The sequence below is a fragment of the Rhineura floridana genome, chromosome 1, assembly GCF_030035675.1.
Source record: "Rhineura floridana isolate rRhiFlo1 chromosome 1, rRhiFlo1.hap2, whole genome shotgun sequence".
NCBI lineage: Eukaryota > Metazoa > Chordata > Lepidosauria > Squamata > Rhineuridae > Rhineura > Rhineura floridana.
In genome coordinates this window covers 149,163,824-149,191,203 of record NC_084480.1, presented here as the reverse complement: position 1 = coordinate 149,191,203, position 27,380 = coordinate 149,163,824, and the positions used below count along the sequence as shown (strand labels likewise).

At 43.9% G+C, this 27,380-nt stretch overlaps 1 protein-coding gene across 1 annotated transcript; it reads left to right on the top strand.

Moving 5' to 3' along the window:
- Positions 1–3,044: 3,044 nt before the first annotated feature.
- On the top strand, positions 3,045–26,980 carry P3H3 (prolyl 3-hydroxylase 3). The gene is made up of 15 exons (XM_061637026.1): positions 3,045–3,702; positions 4,750–4,902; positions 9,023–9,209; positions 10,879–11,010; positions 11,145–11,278; positions 12,593–12,682; positions 13,183–13,235; positions 13,477–13,535; positions 17,905–18,029; positions 18,157–18,252; positions 21,031–21,181; positions 24,334–24,451; positions 25,445–25,520; positions 25,933–26,073; positions 26,400–26,980. The coding sequence occupies exons 1-15, from the start codon at positions 3,223–3,225 to the stop codon at positions 26,616–26,618; spliced, it is 2,214 nt and encodes a 737-aa protein (XP_061493010.1). The 5' UTR covers positions 3,045–3,222; the 3' UTR covers positions 26,619–26,980.
- Positions 26,981–27,380: the final 400 nt, after the last annotated feature.

Below are 27,380 nucleotides of genomic sequence, written 5' to 3'. Positions count from 1 at the left end.
TTTCTGCCACTTAGAATTTGACTGCTCTGAGAACATTGGGGTGCATACATCTAGGCCTGGTAGTCTGTTACTTTTTATCATGGTGGAGCAGTGCCTGCAACTGACAGACGGTGGTGTTCCTCAGGATACCCAGTGTATTCATAGCTGCTGTGTTAATTTGAACTGGGGGGTTTCTGGATCAGAGTTTACGTTGTTTATTGCTATCCCCATACTCACTTTTGCCTGAAATGGCTATAACCTCAGTCTAAACTTAATTGAAATAAGACAAGCTGTACTTTCATTCAAACACCTTAAAACATATGAGAGCTAAAGCCCTTTTTTAATCCTTAATGTAACATTATCAGATTATTTTGTGCTAGTAATGTCCTGTTCACATTGATTTTAAAGCCAGAGGGAACCATTAGTCTGATGCAGTATACAATCCTGACCACAGAAATTCAATCAGCCATTCATATAATAAAAGCCAGAATTCTGGGTGGAATTAAAACTCTAAAAGCACATATTTTATAAAGGTATGAGCCATAGAATCCTTTAAGACCCCAGTCCAGTTATTTGAAGTTAATGTCCATTCCTGGAAACTTCATTTCTTTTCCCAGTATTTTGAGTTTGAAAAAGGTCTCATACATTTCTTTCAGCTGTAAAGACACTAGTCGCCAGATCAAAGCCATAGCCACACCTGGAGGGGGAACGGGTTGATCTGCTGATCAATTGCAAAATCTCTTTGAAGCTGATTTTTTTTAAAAATGCACTCAAGCTGCTCCCACCAGGTTTTACAGTAAAAAGGGACGGGTTTGACTAATGTCATGTGCTCCTGTTTTCAGAAGAGAGAGGTGGAAACACACTAGAACCAGCAGAACAGTGAGTGTGTTTCTACCCATAAACAAAAAATATCTACCCATAACTACATCACAAAATGCATCTATTTCATTGGACATCCTGTCTACCTACATCTCAAGAGTTCAAGTGGGTAACGTATGTTAATAAATTGGACCTGCAACACATTGTTACAGCGCAGTTCCATACCATATGGAAAATACTAATGAAAGAGAAGTTTATTCATACCATTTACTATTTTTAATGTATGACTTATCCAATCTCCAAAGGGAGGAAGAGTGGAAAATCAGTTATTTCAAACATATACATACATACTCCAGGGCTCCATGCAATCTGAGAGAAGCCTTGTAATACCGTTCAAGCCTCTCACAAGGGGTTTGTGTATTTAGAAGTAGGGCAGGAATCCCCTCCCAAGGCCTTCTCCTGCTGTGCTTAATAGTGCAAGAGGACTACCAGCCCCAAAGCAGAGCATATAGCTAGACAGTTGGACAGGAGAGGGAGATGCAGTTGTAGAGACTAAGGCATTCATTTATAGTATAGGGTAAAAAATATTTTTTTAACCTCATCATGACATTCATCCTCCCAGGCTTGACACTAGCATTTTTTCCAGGTCAGGCACTGTGTGTAATGTCTTTTAGCTTATAAGTTTGAGGGCAGGGACTGTCTTACTTTAAATAAATAAATAAACATCCATAATAATATGGAGTTAGTGACTGAGCTTTTTAATATATATATATTTCTTCCAAGGAGCTCAAGGCAGTATACATCCCCCATTTTATTCTCACAATAACCCTATGAGGTAGGCTAGGCTATGCTGAAAAAAAAACCGGCCTGAAGTCACCTAGTGACCTTAGTGGTTGAATTTGGATTTAAACCCTGGACTCCTTCTGGGGGCAAGGGCAAGATATAAATTAAACAAACTTGGGTCTTTCCCCCTCATAGTCCCAGGCTGCCTCTTCAACAGTGCCAGCCCAAGACAGTTTGCTGCTCCAAAACCAAGGTGCATACGGCTCTTGAGACAAAAAAAATCCCACAAGTACTTCTCTTTCCAACAATTAAATAGCTAACAATTTTCTGACCTTTCAGGACACCCAAAATTTGCTGCCTAAGGCGGCAACCTCACTCTACCTATGGTTCCCCAAACACCCTAACCAATTCACACATGCAAAGGAGCAGCCGGCCCAGGAAAATAAATGTTGAAGATCATATCTCAGAGCAGCAGGGTTTATTTTAACATGCAGCTAGGCACATTTTGAGCAGTGTAAAAAAAAATGTTGTGCAGTGAGAAATAAGTGATTGTGCAGCTGAGTGTATGGGATATAAGAAGGAGCAAGCTAGTTTTTAAAAAAGAAATAGATGAGAAACGATAAAAAGAAATAGAAAATTTAGATAAATATTAGTTCCTTCCAAATCTTCATAACCTTATACTACTAGTCAGTGCTTTTTTGGTTTTAAAAAGTGAGTTGCAGGTACTCATATCTTGATATGATCCACACCTCCTGTGGGTGCCATAACAAAATGGCTCTCATAGGCAGCAAAACAAAAGAGGTGCTGGTATTCTGTACTGGTGAGTACAGTCACAAAAAAGCCCTGCTAATAGGATATGATAGGACTAATTACTTGACCAGTTTGCAGATGGGCAGAGAGCTGGCTGCTTGTGCAGTGTGAAAAAAAAAGCTTAAGACTACAATCTGCAGAGCGCTGGCAGCCACTCTTATCACAACATTAGTCTTACCACCACCAGAGGACTGTGTCACACAATGCTCAGCAACAAACCAGCGTATGTAGCAACAACGAACTATACGCAAGAGTGAACAAGGAGCTACAGCCAGTTATGCCTGGTTGACAGCTTACCCGTACCATAACACTGCCTGCTGATTGCATTAATTCATGGGCATTAGTTTACGATCTACCAAAAAACGAAAAGTGTGAAACAGCCCTAAGACATAGGAATTAAGCAGGCGAACATACGTCAGTACCTCCAGGCCAGGAAAGGCTTTTCAGGCTGCTGTTTAAAGCAGGCCGCCCGCGGGACAGTGTGCGTGTCCATCCAACACTATGGGTCCTGCTTCAGAGACTCTTTCTCCATCATCTCATCGTCATCACCGGCTTTCTTGGACCTCCTTTATGTCTCAGTTCCTGCTCTACCCTTTGGAGGAATTTCCAGTCTCTCCCCCCCGCCGCACTTTCTTTTGCTGGTCTCCGCCTCCCTCTTCCCCTCCTCCAGCGGCGCAGGCCCCATTTCTATTCCAGCCAAACATAAGACAGGAAAGCGGCGGCAGAGGCGTCTCTTTGCTTTTCTCCCGCCTCTTTGCCCTCTTCCACGATCTCTTCAGCCTACGTTTGGAGCTTTTACTGACGGCTCTTTCCCTGGCTTCTGCTTCTTCAATGACTCTCCGTTGCCGGCCTCCCTTCTCTCTCTCTCCCTTCACTTCGGGCATGTCCTCCTTCTCTTTCCTCCTTCTCCCCGTCCTAAGCCTGGGCAGCTGCCTCTTCTCTCCAGGGTCAAGCCAGCTGACCCCTTATGACTTGCTCTATGCTGACGGGGCGCGGGCGTATTTTGCTCAGGACTGGCCTCGGGCTGCAGAACTCCTGCAGCGCTCCCTGCACAGTTACTCTCAGCTGCTGGACGCTCGCCGAGCGTGCCAGGGCAGATGCCAGGGCGAGGCCAGCTTTGGGGGTCGGCCGCCTTCCGACCCTTGGGAAACCGGCTTCTTTGACCGGGTACTGCAGCGGGCAGAGTGTCTGGAGGAGTGCCTGGAACGCAGGCTGGGTGGGCAGCCGTCCCGTCACAGAGCCACCAGAGAGATCCAGCAGGACTTCCAGGAAAGGGAACCCTACAACTACTTGCAAGTTGCCTTCTTCAAGGTGAAGGGCAGACGGGGAAGGGGCGGGCAGAGCTGGGAAAAGTTACTTTTTTTGAACTACAACTCGCATCAACTCAATCCAGTGGCCATGCTGCTTGGGGCTGATGGGAGTTGTAGTTCAAAAAAAAAGTAACTTTCCCAAGCTCTGGGGGCGGGATCCTTCCCCCTTGCTGCTGATGTGGCTGCCGCCCGCTCCTGTCCTCCCATTCTGTTTGACTTACAGCAGAGCGGAGCAGAATAGTGGCCACAGACATTTCCAAAACCGCGCTATTAGCAGAAAACGGATTATAATAACACCTCCCCTCACAACATACTTTGCGGTGGGTGTCTCTTACATTCAAGGCCGCCCTACCATTAGCCATGGTGAGAAGATGGTCTCAGGCAGCAGATGCTCCTGAGCCCAACAGCTGTCTTTACCCCCTGTACTAGCCTTGCTTCCTAAGGTGTGATGAAGAATGATGAAGGGTGCTGTCCAGTTGCCAGCACTGTAATTCAGCTGCTAGCACATCTGGCTTCTGTATATGGAAAGTGGGGGGAGGGGGAAGCACCATCTTATACTTCACCTCATGTAGCAAAATGTCTTGGGCTTGTTCTGCTTATATTTTCCCTTTGTCCAAATAGTTATTGAATTGCAACTCTCTGGTGATGTGCTGATGAGAGTTTTAAAACTAGCTCTGCATACAAACCATACCTTTAAAGTAAACACATCCAGTGTTTCAGAGTGCATGCATTTATTCCACAGGACTACCTATATATTTCCATATTCTACATGCTGAATATATATTTTTAAATGTAGTGAGCCTATGGCATGCATGTCAAAGGCATAACTTCCTTTTGGTGAGAAAAGGTTGCTGTTTGACCTCTGCCAGTAACATAACCTCATATTATGAGAGAGATATATAAAAGTTCTGTAACAGATGCTCCTAACATAATCTAATGTTGTGTATGTGTGTGCAACTGACTCCCACGAGGGGCTTGCTAAGATCTCCCCCCACTTAGTCTGAATGGTCCTCATTTGCTTCTAAATGGCACTGTCTTATTTCTGCAGCTAAAGAAACTCGATGAAGCAGTTTCCTCAGCTTACACATTCTTCATGGCCAATCCACAGCACCTACAAATGCGTGAGGACATGGAGAAATACCGGCGCATGTCAGGGGTGAAATCGGAAAGCTTTCGGGATCTTGAGGCCATGCCACACTGGGTAAGATGCTTTTGGAAAACTGGATGCTAGGGCCCATGGGAGTAAAGACTCTAGCAGTTCAGGGTGCTTCCAAACTCGGCGTTTACTGTGCAATAGACATGCTTTGCTCACTTACATTTTTATGGGGAATCTATACAATTTCATCATCAAATAATCCTTTAGTGTTTTTCTCCTATTTTCTCAGACCATAGTAAATCTGACTTTTTTGGGGGGAAACAGGACAGTAGCACTATTTCTATAAGTGTAGATTACCTTAGAGCTACTCTTCTGTCATTTTTAAGGAGTGTGACTTTGATGTGTGTGGTGACATATCTGGCAGTCAAGCCTGTTGTCGCATATGCATACCTTGGCACACTTTCACTGTTACCTTTCTAGCTGATGCCGTTTGAGCCCAGTTTTTTAAAAATGATGTTTTAATAGAACAAGTTTAACAACTGATTTAATAAAATAGATGCACTACCTTTCCAGTCCATGCTATGTTAGCTGTATTTTTTTCTTTTTCTTTGTTAAAATACTTAGAAAATTGTTGAGGTAATCGTTCAATAGCACTTAAATTGCAAAAGTAATTTAGCACAAGTTAAAAAACCATATGTTAAAAAACCAGGAAAACTGATTTTTAAAATGGCATGCTGAGGAAAATTGCCCCTTCCCTTTTCACACTGCTGTGTCACATCCATTAGCATGGATGGAAAAGAGCAAAAGAACGATGATTGGATAGCTCTAAGTTTCACCAGTCTGAAAACACCCTCTGGTGATAGAGCTTCTAATGGGCCAATTCCAGCTAAAACAGAAGCTTGTAATAATAAATCCATCATGGGGTTCAGGATAGTAAATATTTCCTTCCTCCCCGCATATTATTTTAATCACCTTGAGGGATGGCAAACGACATATGGGAAATATGCTCTGTTTTTCTAGTGTTTTCATTCAAATGTTGTTACCCTAAAACAAAAAAAAAGAAAAACATAGTTTTATTTATTTATTTATTTATTATTTGATTTATATCCCGCCCTTCCTCCCAGCAGGAGCCTAGGAACATTTAAAAGAACTCTTACTTGGACATAAACTACATGAGATGCCTGAGATCAGTGACTAAATCTCATGACATTTACTTTTTCTTCTTCTACTTCAAACCACCCACAGGAGGATGGGATTGGATCAGGACTGTGGTGCTGGGGGCGGGTATAACTTTCTTCTGCCCTTCCTCATGATAGCTTGAAGCTGAGGGAAACAAGTATAACCTGCAGCTGTAAAGAGAAAAAGGTTGCCCCCCCCCCTCACTCCACTGGGTGTATGCCATGGTCCTCCTGATTCAAAGAGGCAAACAGATCAAGCACTACTGGTTCAGGAAGAGGCCGCAGAAGGCACAATACATTTGAGGTACAGCCAGAGAGCTCCAGTAGCGGCCAGTGGCGCAGTGCGGGTGGGGCTCTGTCGCTGTCCCGGCTTCCCAACAAAGGTGGCTGCAGCCTATTGCTAACCGAGAGGGAGAGGCAAGCCATGGCGAGCTCCCCATGATGAGGTCTGCACAGTGAGGTATGTGGCAGCAGGAGTATTGGATTGGTTCCACCACACCGAGCTCCCCACGCCTCACCCCTGTCCCTCTTGGTCTGCAGCAGTGACCCATGGTGTTGGGAAGCAAGGACAGCAACGGACACCCCGACACCCCACTGGCTGATACTGGAGTTGTTGACCAGCTTGCCAGCAACCTCTTTCTGCTTTCTTTGAGAGGGGCTGCTGTGAGTCTCAAGTCCGAGAAGCTCACACGGCCTCAGGTGAGCCTGAGTGAGTTGCAAGACAAAGCAAGGAAGGGCTGGGAAATGGTCCATGGCAGGGGGCAGCAAGGGTTGAAGCAACTATGCATCTGGACTATGAGGATCAAACGTTCTGAAATAGCATACATGGTCTCTGAAATTATCCTCTTCCCCATAAATTCTCCAGTGTGGAGCTGCTTCATCTGCTCTGCATCTCTACAATGCAGATCCAGGGCTTGGGTGCTTCCAGATGGGAGATTATCTCCTATAGCAATAACGACACAAATGATTAGTACTATAGTAGTGATAGCAATCTTCAGTGCTTTTTCTGTCCCAGTAGGTGGTGGGGGATAGTTTGTAACAAACAAAAATGTTAGAGGCAAGCATAATAAAACATTGCAAGGGTGAAAGCGTTTCCTGTGGAGGGGGAGAAAGGGAAGAAACCCCAGCTTTTTTACAGGGGTATGGGGATTAACATTTTCAAAATAATGTAAATCCAGCACGAATCTGTGACAGGTGACAGTGTGATGACTTTCTCCACAGAGAAAGACATACTACAGTCCCAGTTGCTGGGACTAAGTATGTCACTTTATTAGTATCTTGGGCTTGCAGTCCCCAAAACAAAGTTTTCCAAACTTCTGACAGCTGGAACCTTCCTCTCCTCCCCCGCCCCCCCCAAAAAGAATCAGATGCACATGTCATTCTTATACCTGAAGTCAAAGAGGCTTGCTTTTAGAATGCGGGTGTTACAAACAGGTCATTGGCAACAGTTTTTTTAAAAAAATAACTAGATTTTCCCCAGGAAAGGTAGATCCAAATTAAAAAAGGTAAAGGTGTCCCCGCACTTATAGTGCGAGTCATTTCCGACTCTTAGGGTGACGTCTTGCGGCGTTTACTAGGCAGACCGTATATATGGGGTGGGATTGCCAGTTCCTTCCCCGGCCTTTCTTTACCCCCCAGCAAATGCCAGGTACTCATTTTACCAACCACGGATGGATGGAAGGCTGAGTGAACCTCGACCCCTTTTACCGGAGATTCGACTTCCAGCCATGAGCAGAGCTTCGGCTGCGTTACCGCCGCTTACCACTCTACACCACGGGGGAAATTCAAATCCAAATTAAATAGGGGAAAATATAGGCTGGCATTTTGATGTCAGCAATGTTGTGTGGATGCTAGAAAAAACTTATATGCATGAGGAGTACCCATCAACCGACAATCAATACACATCTGGCAGCACAAGAACAATTTTCATTCAGAGGAACCAGCCCCTTGTATTTCTGCATGAATCAGTGATCTAGGCATGCCTTCTCAGAGAACAGGTAATTCTCCTGCATCAGTCCCACCTGATACAGCAGAATTATTCCTGCTGCGAACAGAGTCTGAGTCAAAGCAGGCAAGGCCCAAACAATAAAGGATGTAGAAGACACAGCAAGCAACCTTCTTTACTGGTGGGGGGTACCTTACAGTCATGGGAGACCTTAATTTTTTTTAATTCATTCGTTGCAGCACATTAGTGTGCCCTAGCACACAGTTTGGGGATTGCTGCCCTGAAGTGTCTATAAGGGGAGCAAAACTCAGACCTCACTGAGATAAGAAAACCTGTGTCTGAACTGTACAGACAGCAGGGGGTGGCTCACATGATGGGAAGTTTTGCTATACAAAGTAACCCAACAACCCTCTAAGGAAAGTACTGACCTGCCATGAAGATGGGTGCTAACTTAGCCTTTTCCTTGACATGCTAGTTTGCTATGAGCAAGCATTTTTTTAAATAAAGAAGCTTTATATCACAGAAGTCCCCAGCTGCAGCTTAAGGTTATATAGTCTAGACACAAATTTACCACTTCAGTGGAGAGGGAAGCTTCATGTGATGTAGGAAGTCTGTGATCAAATACCCTGATGCTCTTTTTAAGGGGGGGGGAATAAAGCAGCCAAGGGAAAGTAAATTGATTCGGGGAAGAGGGGCTTAACCCTTACTCCTGTGGCATTTTTTCATTTAACGTGCCCACCCCAGAAGCTGCTAATAGCTTCATTGGGGAAAGAAGGCAGGCACAATGCATATAGATACCTATTTTAGCTACCCCACCACAGAGTTAATTGTGGCTCCAGAGGGCATGTTCACAGTTGAAATACAAAGGAAAGGGTTCAATACCCCCTAGCCATTCTCACCACCCTCACATGGCTGCTTTTAGGTTTTAAACATGCATTGGGACATCTAGGCACAGATTTCCCGTGCCACATGTGAGAACTTAGCCTCTGATTGCAATGAATGCTGCAGTAGCCCCCCAGAGGACATCACTGCCCTGTGAGAGAGCCAAAACCTGGGCTTTCCTGAGAGATGAATGAAGTGGCTTGGCTTTGTGACCCTGCAGGTGGCATATGAAGCAGGAATTCATCATTACAGTATGGATAACTATGAGCAGGTGGTGACGAGGCTGGAGGAATCGCTCAAAGAAGGGCTGCTGGCACTGGAGGACTGCAGAGCCCTTTGTGAAAGGCCCCAAGAGGATGAGGAAAAAGAGGAGGAGATGCAGCTTGGCCTCTATGAAGCCATCGCAGGTAGCAACAGACGTCTGAGGGGGCACTAAATATTATGAGCTGGGAAATGCATGTGGTTTGTGGTGCCGAAAAGGTTTTAAAGTAAGGAACGTCTCAAAGAACATGCATGTGCTTACTCCTTTGCATATTTTAATGTTGGTCGTTCTCCAGAATACTCACTGAATATCGATATGTTTGCTTAAAACAGTCACCAAAACTGGCTGTCGGAGGGCTTAACTAGATGTGATATGGGAGAGCCTTGAATAAGATCTGTTGTGTTGTTCTAAAATTTAAGAGCAATTAGGGGCTTATTGGGTTGGGGTCTGGCAGTAGAAAGCTAAGGTGTAGCCATTTCCCTGTGCTGTTTTCCCAATTTAAATGCCCCCCCACATCTATTTTGCCTCGTAAGAGAAAACATGTAGATGTGTTTGCATTTAGGTGTGTTTTCCTGCACTATAGTAAAACTTTTACTAAATTTGTGTGGGCTCAAACTATGTCAAACCACGTTAACTTTTTTAAAAATTAATAAATGCATACACATGAAACAGTAATTAATGTTAACTATCTTGTTCATGTAACTGTTCGTGTCTTCTTTAGCTTCTGCTGGGCTTTTAAGTACCTGAAAGAATGCTGATTGAAATAGGACATCTCTTATGTTTCGTAGCAAACATATTTAGATTTATTCCTCTCATCCATCAAGTCCACAAATACCCCCATCGCCATACTTTCCCTTTTTTCCTCCAAACCCTCTGGAGTTGCTCATTACATCTCACACATCTTGTCAGTTTACTAAAAACAGTATAAGCAGTATGTGTTCCATCTTCTGAAACATTTTTCCATGTGATTCTTGCCAACAATTTTTGTGTATCACTCCTTCCATGGACATTAAATGTCTTAAGCTTGATCTACAGTAAATAACAAAGCATATTGTTGTTTGATTGTTTTATTACCATGGTTGGATATAAAATATACATGGAACCTAATCTTAGGGCAGGTTTATTTGGAAGCAAGTCCCACTAAGTTCACTGTTACTTACTCTCAAGTAAGGGAGGCTTTACACTGGTTACCAACAGCAGGAGGACTATTGCCTGCTTGTATGCAGGTTGGACTTCTGCGCAGTGGCACCCCATATCCACACTCTTACTTTTTAAAAATGTTTTGCATTACACTGTTCTATAATATTACTTGTATGGCAGTTTACACCTTAAGTAGCATATCTGATACTTCCCCAAATCCAAAAAATTAAGAGATGCCAACAAGTCTAAAACATCCAAATTTCAAATGCTGAGGTGGAATTTCCCATTCAAAATACAAATTTGAATGGTGAAATAAAAATGTTGGAAAATTTGGAATGTTGGCAATATTTTTTTCAGCTCGTGATGTCTGTGGGGTTATCTTGAGAGAAAAGGGTTTCTCTCGGAACAGGAAACATCTCATAGCCCTTGAAGAAGCACCTTCTGCTTTTGAAGTGCCTCACTTTGTAGAAGCAGACGGTCCAGCTGTGATTCTGGGGGCCCACGTATTCTCTCTCTCTCTCTCTCTCTCTCTCTCTCTCCCCCTCCCTCTCTCTCTCTGCCTTTTTCCAGCTCACTACATCCAGGTCCTGAAGTGCAGACAGAAGTGTGTCCTTGACATTGCCACCAAATCTCTCTCTCTCTCTCTCTCTCTCTCTCTCTCTGCCTTTTTCCAGCTCACTACATCCAGGTCCTGAAGTGCAGACAGAAGTGTGTCCTTGACATTGCCACCAAGCCAGGGAGGGTGTCTTCCACAGAAGACTTCATCCCATCTCATTTTGATTTGCTACAGTTTGCCTATAGAAGAGGTAAGCTGGGACTGTTCTCCTGAGAGAGAATGTGAAGATGACTGCCTCTGCCCCACCTGTGGGATTGATGGGATACAGCATTGCTGAAATGGCAGACGGGTCCGCTGTGACTCAGTCAATTTTCTCATTTCCAGCTGGGAATCAGGCCATTGCTGCTGAATGTGCAGCCACCTACTTGCTGTTCTATCCATCAGATGAGGTGATGCTGGAGAAGTTGACGCAATATCAAGCAGAGCTAGGAGAAGAAATTCCTGTTGCAGCCAGAGAGGTACCAGTAACATATTCCATCTGGAAGCTGCATTACATAAATGGGAATAATCTGTTTCACATTGGGGACAATCCAAAGAGAATTAGGGACACCTATCTCCCTGATGAAAATAAGTGAAGTGTCTAACTCCTAATGCGTTAAGACTACTGGTCTTGCATGTCAGACACTTACTTTCACTGGTGCGTCACATTATTCCCCAGAGTTACACCAGAGTAATTCTCTCAGCCAGTACAGATCTGCTATAATTAAAATGAGTCCCATTTACCTCTCCCAAGAGTCTGGGCAAGGAGAGAAGCAGGAGAAGGAAATGAAGGGTGAAATTTGGTCACTTGCTAAGGTAATTTGGTTGGCCGTTTACTAGGTATGAGAATTGTTTGCTTGCCATCTAAAATCTGAAGAATTGCCAGAAAACAAGTTTTTGACATTTGCTATGAGAGAATGAGAGAGAGCTTGACCTCATTTATACATACCACTAAGCCAAACCATGGGTTAGCATGAATGGAGGGAGGAGATTGCAGCCACTTTGTTCCTCCTCTGGTCCTGCTGCTGCTGTGCTGCTGTAAGCTAAGCCATAGTTTGCCTTAGTGTGTCGTCTGAATCCAGACTTGTGGTTTAGCTTGGTCCAGGCAAGCCACGAGCAGTAACTAAGGTTTGTTTTATGGTTTATGACTTGTGGTTTGTCTGGGAAAGCTAAACCACGAGCCTAGTTCAGACGACATGCTAAGCCAAACCATAATCTCAATTGTGAGGGGAGAAAGACACAGGTAAAGTAATATACAGAAATGTTTGTGTGTAGTTCATGAAGATGGCTTCTTCTGCTACACTGTGCAAAACAAGAGCCAAAGTACATGTTACATTAAATGCATGATTTACACTTGGATGGGGAGCATAATCTGAATTGGGAGTGAGGAGAGGTCTTCCTCCCAGTGCTGTGATCCCAATGAAAATTAGGAAGTTGCTCTTTGCCCCAAGAGGGAAGCCGCTATTGTTTTGAAGTTTCCCTCAAGGGGCAAATAGCAGGTTTGGGGTTAGGATACAGCATGGGGGGAAAGAGTTAAACTCCCTCTTCACCCTCAGTGAGATACTGATTTCCCCCATCTCCTGCCATGTTCCCTCCTCTTTCTTATATTGTGTAAAAGGACACAGTGTGAGTCACACTTTTGATATAGTTTGTCCTTAAGGCACCTCCGTTGCCCACATTGGAGAGGGCTGTGCAGATTTACTGGCAGTTTGTTTTATTCAGCAAGCAAAGCTGGGATGATTTTGCAGTAATAGTTTGTGTGTGTGGTTTTAACATCTTCATTTCATTCACAGATTATCCACCGTTATATTCAGAGGTCTCTTATGGAGAAGAAACTCATTTACTATGCAGTGGAACACCTTGGGGAAACTTTTAATGACCCTGTAAGTAGCTATAGTCTGTTTTGGTGTGGTCTGTTCATTTTATTTATCTATGGACCTTGACCTGACAAATTGTTATGTGGGGGACCTTCCTCTTACCTCTTGTTCTGCTGCCTGAGATAAGTGATGAACAGGAAGAACTCCTGTTTTTAAGAAAATAATGCCAAGGTAAGGGTCCTTCCAGATAGCTGCTTCCAGCTGAGCACAAGTGAATTCCCAAAGCCAGGAGTCTGAGGATTTATTAGAGAGAGAAATATACTGCTCACCTCTCTGATACGAGGTCCCTCATGGGCGACCAAAGGGAGCCACCCGATGAAACTTCTCGCCCTGCTGTGGTTCCACAAAGATCCCTGTAGTACAGGCTAGCTGGCAGGCAGGGCATATGCGTGTCCTGTGGTGAGGGAGTATGCACCCTATACTGTGACATACAGAAGGTGGCAGGGGTTCTGCCACAGTGTGGAAAAGTCTTCTTGTGAAACTAAGTCTGTGGGTTTGTTTCTTAGGATTCGTGGACTCCTGAGGAACTGATTCCTGAAAACATGAAGGAAAAACGCAAGTAAGCTCCAAAGCAGCAACATAGGATAGAGGTTGGATTCTGGGATGGCATGAGAAAAGGCAGTGCTTCAAAATCTGTGTAGAGAGGATTGGCTGATACTTAAAAGGGTGAGCAAATTACACAGAATACAATAGAGGTTGTAGCTTTTGCTTTTTGCTGGGCTTTCTAACTGGGGCGAGAGTCTAATGTCCAACAATCCTGCCATTGATAGCTGTTTCTGTGTTTGTTCATTAATCCCAAGAGAAGATCAGGAGAAGCAAAGGCTGAAAGCCCCAGATCTGGGACAGCAGGAGCGGAGTGGTGAGTAGCAGAAAAAGAATAGATATGAAAGGGGGGAAAGGCTGAAGTCAGCAAAACTTTTCAAGGGTTTCATAATCTTGATCAACCTCGCCCCCGCTCACCACTGTGACTTGAAGGGAGCCAGGCACTGGTGAGTGAGATGAGCCCAAGGCTTCCTCCTTAGCTTGAGCTACAGAGGAGAGGGAATGAACTCTGCCCCCTCTATAGCTCCCAAGTTTGATTGACACCTCGGAGTTGTTTTGGGAGCACAGCAAGCCACCTCCTCCTTTTTGGGAGCTATAGACGGAGGTGCCTGGTTTGGAGCAAGCCTCTCCCCGACTCCTGTTCCAGTCTGCTGGAGTGGGCCCTTGTTTCCTCCTGCGCCCAGCTCCACGTTTAGAGCTTAGAGCTGGAAAAGAACAGATGCTCCTCCCCTGATTGCACACGCTGCACTTCGGAGACCTAGCACGAGGTCAGAGACAAGACCCTTGGACACAAAGGGCGGGGAGCCTTTTTCAGCCCAAAGGCCACTTTCCTTTGTGGACAGTCTTCCAGGGATTCATGCCAGTGGTGGGTGGGTGAGGCCAAAGGCAAAAATGTGCAGGGCAACATATGTTACTCTTAACTGTGTACAATAAGCTACATTCTACCCACAGAAAGATCAAGTTTCTTCACACAAGCAAGAGATTCCATTGAAACAAGCAAGAGATGTTATCACAGTTCAAGGACATGTTACAGCTAGTCAGAAGCATTTGAGGAGGATGTGGAGAAGGACTGGTGTAAGCTGGGGAGCAGGTGTAGCCTTGGGAGAATCCTAAGGACCAAACAGAGAGGCCTAAAAAAAAGGGGGGGAAAAGGTGTCCCCGCACTTGTAGTGTGAGTCGTTTCCGACTCTTAGGGTGACGTCTTGCGACGTTTACTAGGCAGACCATATATATGGGGTGGGCTTTCCAGTTCCATCCCCGGCCTTTCTTTACCCCCCAGCATATGCCAGGTACTCATTTTACCGACCATGGATGGATGGAAGGCTGAGTGGACCTCGACCCCTTTTACTGGAGATTTGACTTCCTCCTTCCGTTGGAATCGAACTCCTGCCGTGAGCAGAGCTTCGGCTGCGTTACCGCCACTTACCACTCTGCGCCACGGAGGAGCAGCTAGAGAGGCCTAGAGGGTCACATTTGGCCCTTGGGCCTGCGTTCCTCTCCCTTGCCTAACATCATGGAGACAGGGGGTTCCTCCAAACAATAACATTTTGGTTTGCTAGTAAGGCTAGCCAAAATCTATTAATATCTGTTCAGATTTTAGGAGGATTTGCTTGAGCGCAATCACTGTGGCCTTTGGCATAGCACTTTTTTTTTAAAAAAAGAACCTACTGGTTTTATTTTAAAAATCACATATTTCTCAGTGAAAAACAACTTTAAAACATATCGGCCACTTTATCTGAAGCCAACAGTCAAAGAGCTGCAGCATGGAGTGGTGTTTTTTTTTTTTTAAAGCTTAAATTAAGTTGAATCTAGATTAAATTGACTCTTGTAAGTAGCTAGCTTTTTCTTTGTTTTAAGTGGCTAGTTTTGATTTTTTTTAAAAAAGAATTTTCTAGATGTTTGAACATCCTCTTGTTCAGGGATTCTTTCTTTTAAACATATAAATGGCTGGGAACCAGTGCTGATGCTTTCAAATAATGTTAAATCAGATGGACTCTAGGGTTGTTTCTGAGACAGGTGTATGCTGACAAAACAAAGACAAAGATAGGGAATTAGGAGCTTATTCGCCATACTTGAAAACATGAGAGTAACCCTGGTGGATCAGTCTTGGTGGTCATTATCAGTGTGAGTAGTTTTGCTGGAGAAGAATGTTTTAGACCCATTTATCCCCTGATGAAGGCCAAACCACAGAGTGGCCGAAACGTGTTGGGCTTTTAATATATTTTTTCAAGCATTTTGGGTTTTCCCCCTTTTTTTCTTGCTTTTTGGATCAGACTAAAGGCCTCTCTAGTCCAGCATTCTGTTCTCACAGTGGTCAACCAGATGCCTTTGGGAGGCATGCAAGCAAGACACAACCACAATAGCCCTCTCCTGCTTGTGATTTCTGGCAGCTGGTATTCAGAGGCATATTGCCTGATTCTGGAGGTAATACAGCCATCATGGAGGATAAAGCGCCATGATAACCTTATCATCCATGCAAGCTTGCTTTGGGCTCTCAGATTCTTCTGCAGGTTCAGGCAGCACCCTTGCGGTGGCAGTGTTTGGTTAGGTATGTGTTGCAGTGGCAATGTTATGTTCCTGAAAAAATTCATCAAGGTCTAACAGGAGCATTTTGTCCCCTTTCTGCACAACTTGCTTACAGGGAGCGATGCCCTCTGCATCTACAATCCATTCCAGGGTTCCATCTCGGTACAATCCACTCAACAGTGACTATTTCCATTTCCAATCCCATGAGAAGTTGCTTATATGTTATAATTAGACCAAAACTGCCATGTTGTCTTAGAGATCCAGGGTGCATTAATACAGAGCTTTTTTAAGGCATTTGATTCCCACCAACCATACCGACACACACACTTGTCTAATTGGGTTTGGTCCTTTGCCCATCTGTGTAGCAGACAGGAATGAAAGTGCTGCATGACCCAGGGAAAGATGCTGGGGGAGAGGAGTTTTTGAGCCCCATGCCATGTCTCCTTTTTGGACAGTTCTTCTGCTTTCAATTCGGTGTTAAACCATTAAGTCAGAATGGGAGAAGTGTCTGACTGGTGTAATGTACCATGTGTGCCCATAAGTAGTAGCCCACTTCATCAGTGAAGATGGCAGGTATTGTGAATATAGTTGGTTCTTACACTGGCGGTTCAGCCAAGCTCAGAATTAAAGATAATAGGATTACAAAACTTACACTGTTTAAGACTACTCAACGTGACTAAAAAATTGTTATGTTACTTCAAGTTGATTTTGACATGGTGACTGTATGAATCAGCGACCTCCAGTAGCATCTGTTATAAACCACCCTGTTCAGATCTTGTAAGTTCAGGTTCTGAATGTTGTTGAACGTCCTAGTGGTCTTGCATTCTCTTCTTTCCCACCCCTTTGATGCCTTGCCTGACCTATTTTGATGTCATAGCGGGCCATTTTGCTTTTGCACGTGGCTTAATAGCCTGGCCCTGGGTTTGGTTTGCATGTTTTGTGGTATCAAAAGGCTTTACATTATGTGGGATGTTCACCCCTCTGTCTGCCTACACCAGCTGAGGTGAAGATGAGGAGCAGGGGTTTTACCTCAGTTGTTCCAAGGCTTTGGAATGACATCACCAAAGAGATCAGGATTTCTTCTTGCAGATTTTTGGAGAGAATGTAAAAAGCACCCCCGCAAAATGCCTTGTGGGTATTAAGTGTGGCCTTGGGTAGCTACTGCTGTTGACTGTATTCTATCTTTATTATTGTTTTTAATGTAAGGGTTTTTTTCTGTTGGAAGCCAACTTGAGCCGTGAAGAAACAGGGTTTAAAAGTTTTGAATGAGTAATAAAGTAAAATAATGTAGGTCCCAGGTATCATGGTCCCTCTGGCTACCATTAACTCAGCTGCTTTAATGTAACAGAAGACTTTGCAAGCCTTGGATTAAACCAGATTGATTGCTAAGTAGCAATGGGGAAAGCCTTTGGTTCTAAATTCTGAGCTAAATTGGCAACAGTGGACCAAATTGTACAGCTCTGAAATGGAGTTAAGCTATCAGCATTCCGACAACAACTTGTAGGTGGAGCTAACTTGAGTGGTCTTAAAGCCTTTTTACAGAATCTTACAGATATGCTCCATAGAGGTTAGGGTAATAACAGATAAGTGACCTGGGACTGTAGGAGAGCAATTTCCTCCCTGTTTATTTACACTCCTTGGGCACAGCACTAATCAGGGCTGGTACCAGAGGGCGGCCAGGTCAGGTACTGGTCAAGGGCCCCTGAAGAGCCCCTTCTTAGGGTGGGTGGGTAGCGCCCTTTTCCACGATCCACAGCAGTGTTGGCTCCTGACCCTGCTGGAGATTGCAGAGAGAGCTCCCAGGCACACACACCCCTACCGTACAGGCCCGTGATGCTCACCTGCATGCCCCACCTACCTTTTCCTTGAAGTAAATGCTGGCTGTGCTGCAGGTGCATGCCTGCCATCAACCAAGATGGCAGCCGAGGCTTCAGGCCCTTAGGGAAGCTTCGGCTGCCATCTTGGTTGATGGCAGGCGTGCACGTACAGCGCAGCCAGCATTCACTTCAGGGAAAAGGTAGGTGGGGCAGGTGCCGGGGCCTGGGATAGGCTGGTGCCCAAGGTCCCTGGCATGCCTTGTGCCAGCCCTGGCAGTAATGCTTTATAGGATCTCTTCATGTGTGCACTTCTGCACCATCTTGCTAATCTCATTTTTCCAGAACCACTGGCCTTTGAGGGCATCACTATCACCATGGATTCCCAACAACTCAATGGAACCCAGAGGGTCGTTTTGGACAGAGTCCTGACTGAATCTGAATGCAAAGACATCCTCCGCCTGGCCAAGGTGAGGACAGGTCCCAGCATCTATTCTATATCACCCCGTCCAACAGAAGGAGAGGTTTGACACTGGCTAAGAGGAAAGGGTGCCAAGAGGGACACTGGGTCCTTCACATGGTCTATATATGTTTCAGGCAGCTGGAGGAACCGAAAGCGGCTATCGTGGCAGGCGTTCCCCTCACACCCCACATGAGAGATTTGAAGGATTAACAGTGTTAAAGGCTTTGCAGGTAAATGTCTTGGCGACTTGAGAATGGGTAAGATCCTAGTCCTAGGGTGCTAGCTTTTTCTTTGGATCTTCTCCAAAGCTACAGAGAGCCTAGAGCTGGGCTATGGGAACTATATGGCAGAGCACACTGTCAAGTGAAAAAGGCAATTAAGTGGGAGACAGATATATTTTAAAGACAGCTGAAGACAATATGTGAGACAATGTTACCTGGGGGGGGATTCTCCCACTGTGGGTGGGAATGAATGTAAAACATTCCAGTTGCTTCTTCTGTAGGGAAAAGAAACTTCAGGAGGAAGATGTTTTCAGCTGAGAAGTGGCAAGGGGGTGCTTAACCTTTTTCTTCTCCGTTGCTTCTCTGCTCCGAATCAACACTCCTCTAAAGATTCTTTCCCCTCACAGTGTTCCAGCTGCATACATAGAAGGATAAATATGCATTTAAAGCCCCACATGAGACAAACTGCTTGGGGGTGTGGTTTTGAGCAGAGAAGGGGTGGCTAGGGAGGGTTAAGCACACACAATATGTTTCTTCATTCTAAGTGGCCCCTTCTTGAAGCTGCTTTTCTTTTTAAAACATAAGCTATTGGGGTTCTCTTAAATACATTGGCACATAATGCATAGTTTCACTGTTACGTAGCCACCATGACCTGTGATGTATGTATTCCTTCCCCTCCACTAACATCCCTAGCCCAACAGATCTTGCAGGGTTTGCAGGGTTTTTAAACACAGCAATAACTTTTCTTTTTAATTTACTCAACAACAAAGAATTTACAAACATTATTACATACAGCATCACACCCCAGGCTTGGATCACCAAATTTTGTCATCCTTCTACCTCTCCGTCTTCCCACCACCCAAGAACTCTCTCATTATTAGTTTTGCCCCACTGAGGATCATAAAATTCCCACATGCCTCCAAATCGGATTATAGGTCAATAAATTAACATGTTTTCTAAATTTATGTATGTGGTACCAGCTTCATCAGTCTTCTTGCCCATCATTCAAAGTGGGATGAGACAGAAAAAATGAATCTACTCTGTGGGCAATGGTGGCTGTCATACCATCTTCAGTTTTGTGAGAAAACTATTGTCTGTCCCCAGCTTCTGTAGAACGCACCTCATGCTCTACGCGCTTTCCCCTACAATCAGAAAATCTTTTGCACATGACTGGCTTGCCAAACAAAGCCTTAATCATACCAACCAAAAGCTGAAGGTTTTCACTGCTGGATTGTGTGTAAACACATCATCAGGAATGAGAGGTGTAAGGGTAACAGAAGCCCTGAGAAAAAAACAGGAAGGGGACAAAGGGATGGAATACAAAAGAATTGTATAGGCCACATATGAGAGCATACGAGGAGGCCTGCCAAGAGCCCAGGCTCCAGGCTGGTGTTGGTAGTGGGTGGTATGAGACACATTTCTTTTCCAAGGCAAGATATTACTTAAGATGTATTTAATTGTTAGGCTTGTAGGCGTTCGTTCGCGTGGCATGGATGTGACTACCTCATGCCAATGAGATGGTCTGGCATGCTTCCTTTCTCCCACCCTTGCTTGTTTGTGTCCTGTGTCTTTACGAGCATTTCTGCTTCAGATCCCATTTCTTGAAACCCACCAGTGAGAGATCCCTCCCACTCTGCTTTGTCTTTAGGACCCTCTCTGCAGTCTTGGAAGGTGGCCAGTTGCAATGGAGAAGGTCAAGGCTCTTGCGCCATTAACTATTGTGCAGACAAAGTAATTTTGGCAGGTGCAGCTTGTCATGCGACAATCTTGTGGCAGGCAGGCAGAAGGCAGCCATGGGAATCAGCCAGGGAGGAGGGGAGAAGCAGCCACAGTACTTTCTTCTCTCGTTTCATTGAGGCCTTGAAAGATAAACAGATAAGCCTACTGAAATTCCCTCTTCCACCCAATAGTTTATTTATGTATTTAAAATATTTCTATCCTGCCCTTCTACCCTATAATAGGGCACTCAGCGCGGCTTACAAAAATAAAATCAAACATGTACATAATAAAATTGTAGACAGTAAAATCACAAAAACATTAAAATAAATTTAAAATACATAAAATACAATTAAAATACATAAAATACAATACACACACACACATATACTAAAGGGACTACAAAGGTAAAAATTAATGCAGAAGGCATAAAATCAGTGTCGGGTTCTACCTTCAATCCCAAAGGTTCTCCGGAACAAGATCTTTTTCAGAAGTCTCCGGAAAACCAACAGGGAGGGCGCAGAGCGAACTTCTTGGGGTAGAGTATTCCAAAGCTTGGGGGCCACAGCTGAAAAAGCTCTCCCCCGCGTGCCTGTCAGTCTAACATATTTCACTCCAGGCACGCAGAGGAAACCAGAGGCAGATGATCTTAAATCCCAGGCAGGCACATATGGGTGTAAGCCAGCCTTTCCCAACCAGTGTGCCTCCAGATGTTGTTGGACCACAACTCCCATCAGCCTCAGCCAGCATTGCCAATGGTCAGGAAAGATGGGAGTTGTGGTCCAACAACATCTGGAGGCACACTGGTTGGGAAAGAGTGGTCCCTCAGGTACATTGGTCCAAGGCCGTTTGGGGCTTTAAAGGTCAGAACCAGCACTTTGAATTGGGCCTGGAAACAAATTGGGAGCTAGTGGTTATAGTTATAGAAGCCATCTCTTCCTTTCCAGAGAACTACTGTATTGTTGCCAATATCATTTTCCTCTTTCACATATTCACGTGTGCCTGGAGCTTCCTACAAATTAAGCACAATTCCATAAGTAAGGCTTTTCACCAATGTGTTTTGTCTTCTAGCTGGCTGAGGAGAATGCTGTGAACTGGAGGGATGCTAAACTTCTTCTGAAAGCCAGTGAGAAATCTCGGAAAATTGTGGAATCCTATTTCACTCCTGGGAAAGACCTCTATTTTTCATTCACGCATCTTGTGTGTCGCACAGCTGCAGAGGGTAAGGCACTTTTGACTCCTCTCCTTACACCCTCGGGGGCTTTTCTAGGCAACATAATGTTCCACACGGATCAAGAGCATTTATTATGCTACATCATCAGTCTGAGTCTGAAATACAATACTGCTGATATATTGACTGCTGCAAAATGAACTATTAATTGGAGGAAAGTGATGCAAACAATTCATATGGAAGGCAGAGTAAGAGCATAGCACATCATACTGATGAGTGTACAATCATCTAATAAGGGGTGAACATCAGAGCTGAATATCCAAAATTAGCCACAGTTTCCAATTTTTGTGAATTTGTTGTGAAATTTTAACTTTGAACTCAAATTTTGGGTGTCAAATTTACACCAATATTCAAAGGTCCCGGACTTACATGCACCCAAATCAAAACAATCAAGAAGATATATCAAATATGACATTGCATAAGCTGACAGCTGTCAAATACACCTGCCCCAGTCCAGCAATGTGCATTCATAATCCAAAAGCATTTTCAGTGTTGATCTGGATGTGCATCCCTATCCCCATGGCCATCCACTTTCCCATCTAGGAGCCCCATTGTTGTGTGCGACTAGCTGTCCGTGAGTATAATTGGATCATGGCTGAAAAATCAATGCATGCTAACTATAAAATATTAAAATACTGAAAAAATTGGATATCAAATACAGATATTACATATTCTGTGGATATATTTCATTATTTATTTATTTAATTAATTTATATCCCGCCCTTTCTCCCAGCAGGAGCCCAGGGCAGCAACCAAAAGCACTAAAAACAAAAACGTCATAAAAACAGACTTCAAAATATATTAAAACACAGCAACCGTTAAAAACATATTAAAACAGAACATCTTTAAAAACATTAAAAAAAAGGTTTAAAAATGTATTAAAAAGCAATTCCAACACAGATGCAGATATTACATTTTTATCCTGTTTTTCCAGACAGCATAAATGGTGTTTGTTTCTATCCTTCCTCCCACTCCAACTTTTTTCCTTGCAACAACTTGTGAGATAGTCTACCTGAGCCATGTGGTGCGTTTCATGACTGAGCAGGGATTGGATATGGGTCTCTCTGTGTAATATTCCCATTAGGTCAGGAAACAGTAGTAGAGGTAAGAAGATTGAAACAACTGTATTTAGTAACTGAGATGCAACAACTTGCTAACTACATTAGCAACAGGTCTCAAACCCTGGTCTAATCCCAATCCACTACACCGGCTCTTGACATTTGATAAAGATTAGGATGTTCAGGGAATATTCTATGAATATTCAAATTCAAAGATGGGAATTGGAAAAGTTGTTTCAGGAGATTTCTTTCAGCTCTACAAAAAAACAAAGGTAACACTGGTACCTTTGGTTTTTTGGGGTTATTGTTTCCTGCGCATTCATTTTAGCCTTAAAACACAAATCCAGCAGTTTGAGAAGTCCCTAACATGAGATGAGATGCTATGAGTGATGGTTAGATCAGTTTTGGCCTTTCCTGCATTATTGAAAATGGAAAATGGACTGCCTTCAAGTCGATTCCAACTTATGACGACCCTATGAATAGGGTTTTCATGGTAAGGGGTATTATCAGGGGGGGTTTACCATTGCCTCCCTCTGAGGCTGAGAGGCGGTGCATTATTAGGATGTATATATATCCCCAGGACTTTCTGACACCTCTTTTGATTCAGTGTCTGGGTCACTGTTCAAGATACTTAGCCTGTGAAATTCCCCTCGAAATGAGTGGGAAGAAGAGGAGAATGCCCCGTGTCGATTAGTGTGTGTGAGTTGTCAGGTTTGTGAGTTGTCTGATTTGGGTTTTCTAGCCAAAATGTCTTGGGCCAAACTTATGCCTCATAGAATTGTGCCACAGTACAATAAAGTTTGGCAGTTAGCATTAATAGAAAAACTTCCACAAAAGACGAGTATTGCAAAAGGCAGAAAACAAAAAGACACATTTGTTGCAGAATGGTGGAGTTTTATTTCCTGCACTAATGAGGCAGATAGCAAATATAAAGGGTTCCAAGGTTTTCCATAATCTATGGATTTTGTAAAGGTGAATAATTCCTTTTTGTGCTATATCCTTTTTCTTTGTATCTAGGTGCAGAAAAAATGGTATTTTTTATATACTTTTGCTGATTCTCAATACACAGTCAAGATATTTTTGATGTCCTGTTTTTGTACCCCACTGTTTTGGTCATTTTGTTATATCTAAAAATATAAAAATTTAAAAAGAAGAAAAGAATTGTACCACAGATGTCCCAATGATGATGATAATTAAATTTATTACCTACTCTTTACAAAAAGGTCCCATACCACACAGTTGCCCCCTAAATCTTTCTCCTTTTTTCTGAAGGCTCTCCTGTGCCCTCAACAGCTGCCTGTCAGAGATCCAGCTATGTACACCTCAGGTTTATTTCCTCTCCCTCATTCCTCTAAAACTAATTTTACTGATATCCTGTGATTTCTTTTCTCCAGTCTCTTTTCACACCTAACTTCTAACCACTTGGCCAACCTGAAGTATAAACTCTTCAAGGCTGACATCTGGTCTGTCGTATTTAATAGAGCCACAACTCTAACTCTCTCCCACAACATTCCATTCAACTCCCCCCCTCCGAAAAGTCTTCCACAACAGGTTTGTACTGAGCATGTGGGGGGGACACCTTTATGAAATCGCATGGACTCACATTGGCTACAAAAATGCCCTTTTTAAAAGCAGAAAAACTACAAATATGTTACACATCTCAAAGGTAATGGCACATAATAGACATACTCCTTGACATAACAAACCATTTCCCAAAATCTTTCTCCAAAAAACATCCCAGCAAAGTCTATAGAAGAAAAAAACACCTCATCTGTCAACATACCAAATTCTCTCATCATTCAAAATAAATCATTTTCTATCCTTTCTACCCCAAATTCAGCATGGACCATCCTTAACCTTCCCCTACACTGCCACGTTTCTTAATTCATTGAACCATTTTCTAACTATAAGCTGTAGAACCTCCTCCCCCCACCCCAACTTCTAATGGTGGAATGTGATTCAGCTGGCTCATACCAGCTGGAAAAGAAAATGAGATGTGAGCGTGTGCTTTTCTTGTGGGTTTTGAGTGATGAAAGGCTGGTGTTGGGAACAGGGCAGCTTATGGGTTTCATTGGTGTCCTTTAGGAGACCAGGAAGGTCGTATGGACCTCAGCCACCCAGTCCATGCTGATAATTGCCTCTTGGATCCAGAGGGGAACACATGTTGGAGGGAGCCCCCTGCCTACATGTACAGAGACTATAGGTGAGGCACTGAAGATGAAGGTTGATATATGATATACATCATTTTTTGTAAAGAGCCATGTTTATGTTCATTTATACAAAATGCATATTACAGCAATATGTTTGGCCAATCAGAATTTCACAAAATAGTGGGGAAGCTTTTGAGTTCTCCAGAACTCTTCACCAGGCTAGATCAGGGGTTCCCAAACTATGGTCTGTGGACCACCAGTGGTCTGCGAGCTTCATTCAAGTGGTCCATGACATGTCTGTGGATTTGTGATTGAAGATAGGAGATGGTACATCCATCACCCCGAGTATTTATATCGATTTTTATTGTATTTTGTATTGCTTTCTTATTTCTTATTTTATATTTTATTGTATTGCCCTTTGAATTATATGGAATTGCAATGGTTACAACAGGCAGAAGACTCATGAAGTGGTCTGCCAAGACCCTCAGCAATTCTCAAGTGGTTCATGGGGAAAAAAGTTTGGGAACCACTGGGCTAGATGGTAAACAAAGCAAAAGGGGGAAGAAAAAAAAGTTGGCTGGTGGTAAAGTTATGAGTCTATCTTGTAAGAGTGTCAAGATGAAATGTGGGAAGTAGTAGCTGATGTTCAAATGAGAACCTACCAAACTCAAAAGCCCACACAGTATTTTGTGACATTTTGGATGGCCTAATCAAAGTATTGTCCTAATAGAGATTTTGATTTTTTTTCTTATAGGCTACCTTTTTACATTTCGTGTTTGTTTATATGTTCATCCTTTGCCTTGGTTTAAAACAACAACCCTGCAAACATTTTGGAAAGAATTAAAAAACATGCTCTGGAGTTTTCTAGACATTGCAAATGCCCATCCATAGCTCCTCACTCAAGCGTGCATATGTAGCAAATTCACCCCAAGGGATGCAATCTGTGTGGAAATATTAAGGTGTCACCTGGCTCTTAAAGATGAGTGAGGAATCCTGAACAGATTGCAGCTGTCCATAACCCTAACTTGTCTCCCATTTTTCTACAGTGCAATCCTGTACCTGAATGATGAATTCCAGGGGGGAAACCTCTTTTTCACTGAGACAGATGCTGTGACTGTTACAGTGAGTCTGGGTCGCTGCTTGGGTGCAGGAATGGGGGAGAAGGAAGGACAGCTGGGGCTGAGATTCTGCCCTTCCCATCCAACAGGAGCTGTCCCTGGCAACACAGCAGATGCAAACCGGGCAGTCAAAGGCAAATTCAGCCAAATTTCATACCCATACAGGCATTAACTCCTTCTTTACTAGTATGCCCAGCTGTCTGCCACTCGCTGCATTCCCTTTTCCTTTTGGGGGGAGCGTCCCTCTCCAGCCCTGCATGGTACTCTTTGCTCCAGAGCAGTGGAACAATGTCACATCAATTGTTCATAGAGCTGACATTCATCTTGAGGCCCCAGCAGAAGACAAGCTGGAGGAGGGGATAGGTTATGTGAAATCTGTTGGTGTACACCTCTCTCCCTCTCTCTGTGTGTGACAGGCCCAGGTGCGTCCTAAATGTGGAAGGCTGGTAGCTTTCAGCTCTGGTGGGGAGAACCCCCATGGTGTGTGGGCAGTGACCCGGGGGAAGCGTTGTGCCATTGCTCTCTGGTACACCCTCTCTCCAGAGCATGCAGAGCAGGTAACAAGCCAAGGGAGGCGCTGGGGAATGGAGGGATGTGGGAGCCCACGAACGTTGTCTAAAGGCGTATACTTACTTATGTAAAATGGGGTGGGGGTGGCGCAGTGGCCTGCATGGAGCAGCCCGGCAACAATTGATAGAATTTAGTGCAAAAGCACCGTGTGAATTTCCAGAGAAGGGAAAGTAGCTTATTCCTATAAGAAAGGCTTGAAATTATGTTGGGAAACAACATACATGTATGGTTTTGTCCTGAAGGAGACCATCCCATTGTGCTGTTCTACAAGACTCCTTTCCTACACACATGCTCTCTCCCTTTCTTGTTGTAGGAGCGGGCCCATGCAGAAGAGTTAATGAGACAGAAGGAGAAGGAACAGGAACAGCCATATTCAGATGATGAGGAGGATACAGGCACTGAACGCAACAGTGCAGATTCACCAGAGCCCCCTGCTTCTAAGGGAAGAGCCAGATCCACTAGCCAAAGGACCAGATCAAACTCCAAGGCTGGGGTGCAGGCCATAGGGCTGCGAGTCAGAGATGAGTTCTGAGCACGTGGGACACATACTAGCCTTGCAGCAATTGTAGTAGCTCCCACAAGTTAATGACTTTGGGAATGTTTGTCACTGTTAGCCTTTCTGCAATGTGCTAAGGAAGTCTGCCTTGCTTCTTCATGACATCACAAGAAATTACGTCAGAAGGTGACTTTGGGCCATGTTAGCCTGTGAATCGTTTTGTCCCAGCTAGGATGTACTCACAAGCTGCCACTCTCTCATCTCAGCTGTAGTCTCTCATCTAAATATGGGAGTGGTAATACTAACCTACCTTACTGGACTGTTGTAAGGATGACTGAGATAATATGAAAAGTGCTTTGAACATTTCCAAGTGCTATATAAATATTAAATACCATTCTTCCACCAGCGCTTTTTTTCACACAGTCATACAAAGGGATTAAAAACAGGAAAGGGGCACCTTCATTTCTCTGGATGGGTTTGAGAATTTTTTGTTGTTATGGAAACACATCCCTGTAGAACCAGACAGACCAAAGAAGGAATCTGTGTGGGCAAGTTAAGAAATGAACAAATGGAAGGCCTGAACGTATCTATCCCTGTCCTGAGAAAAATTAGAGTGACAAGATCAGAGACAGAAATGCTAAAGATGTGTTTGTATCAATTCATTTTCTGCGATATGTCCCAGGAACAACTCATGCTTTCTATCAAATCCTGGATACACCAGTGTTCTGCTTCTAGGTTGTTTTTCCCATAGGGCCTAATAGCATTCTTCTTATAAAACATAAATGCTTTATTTCTGAA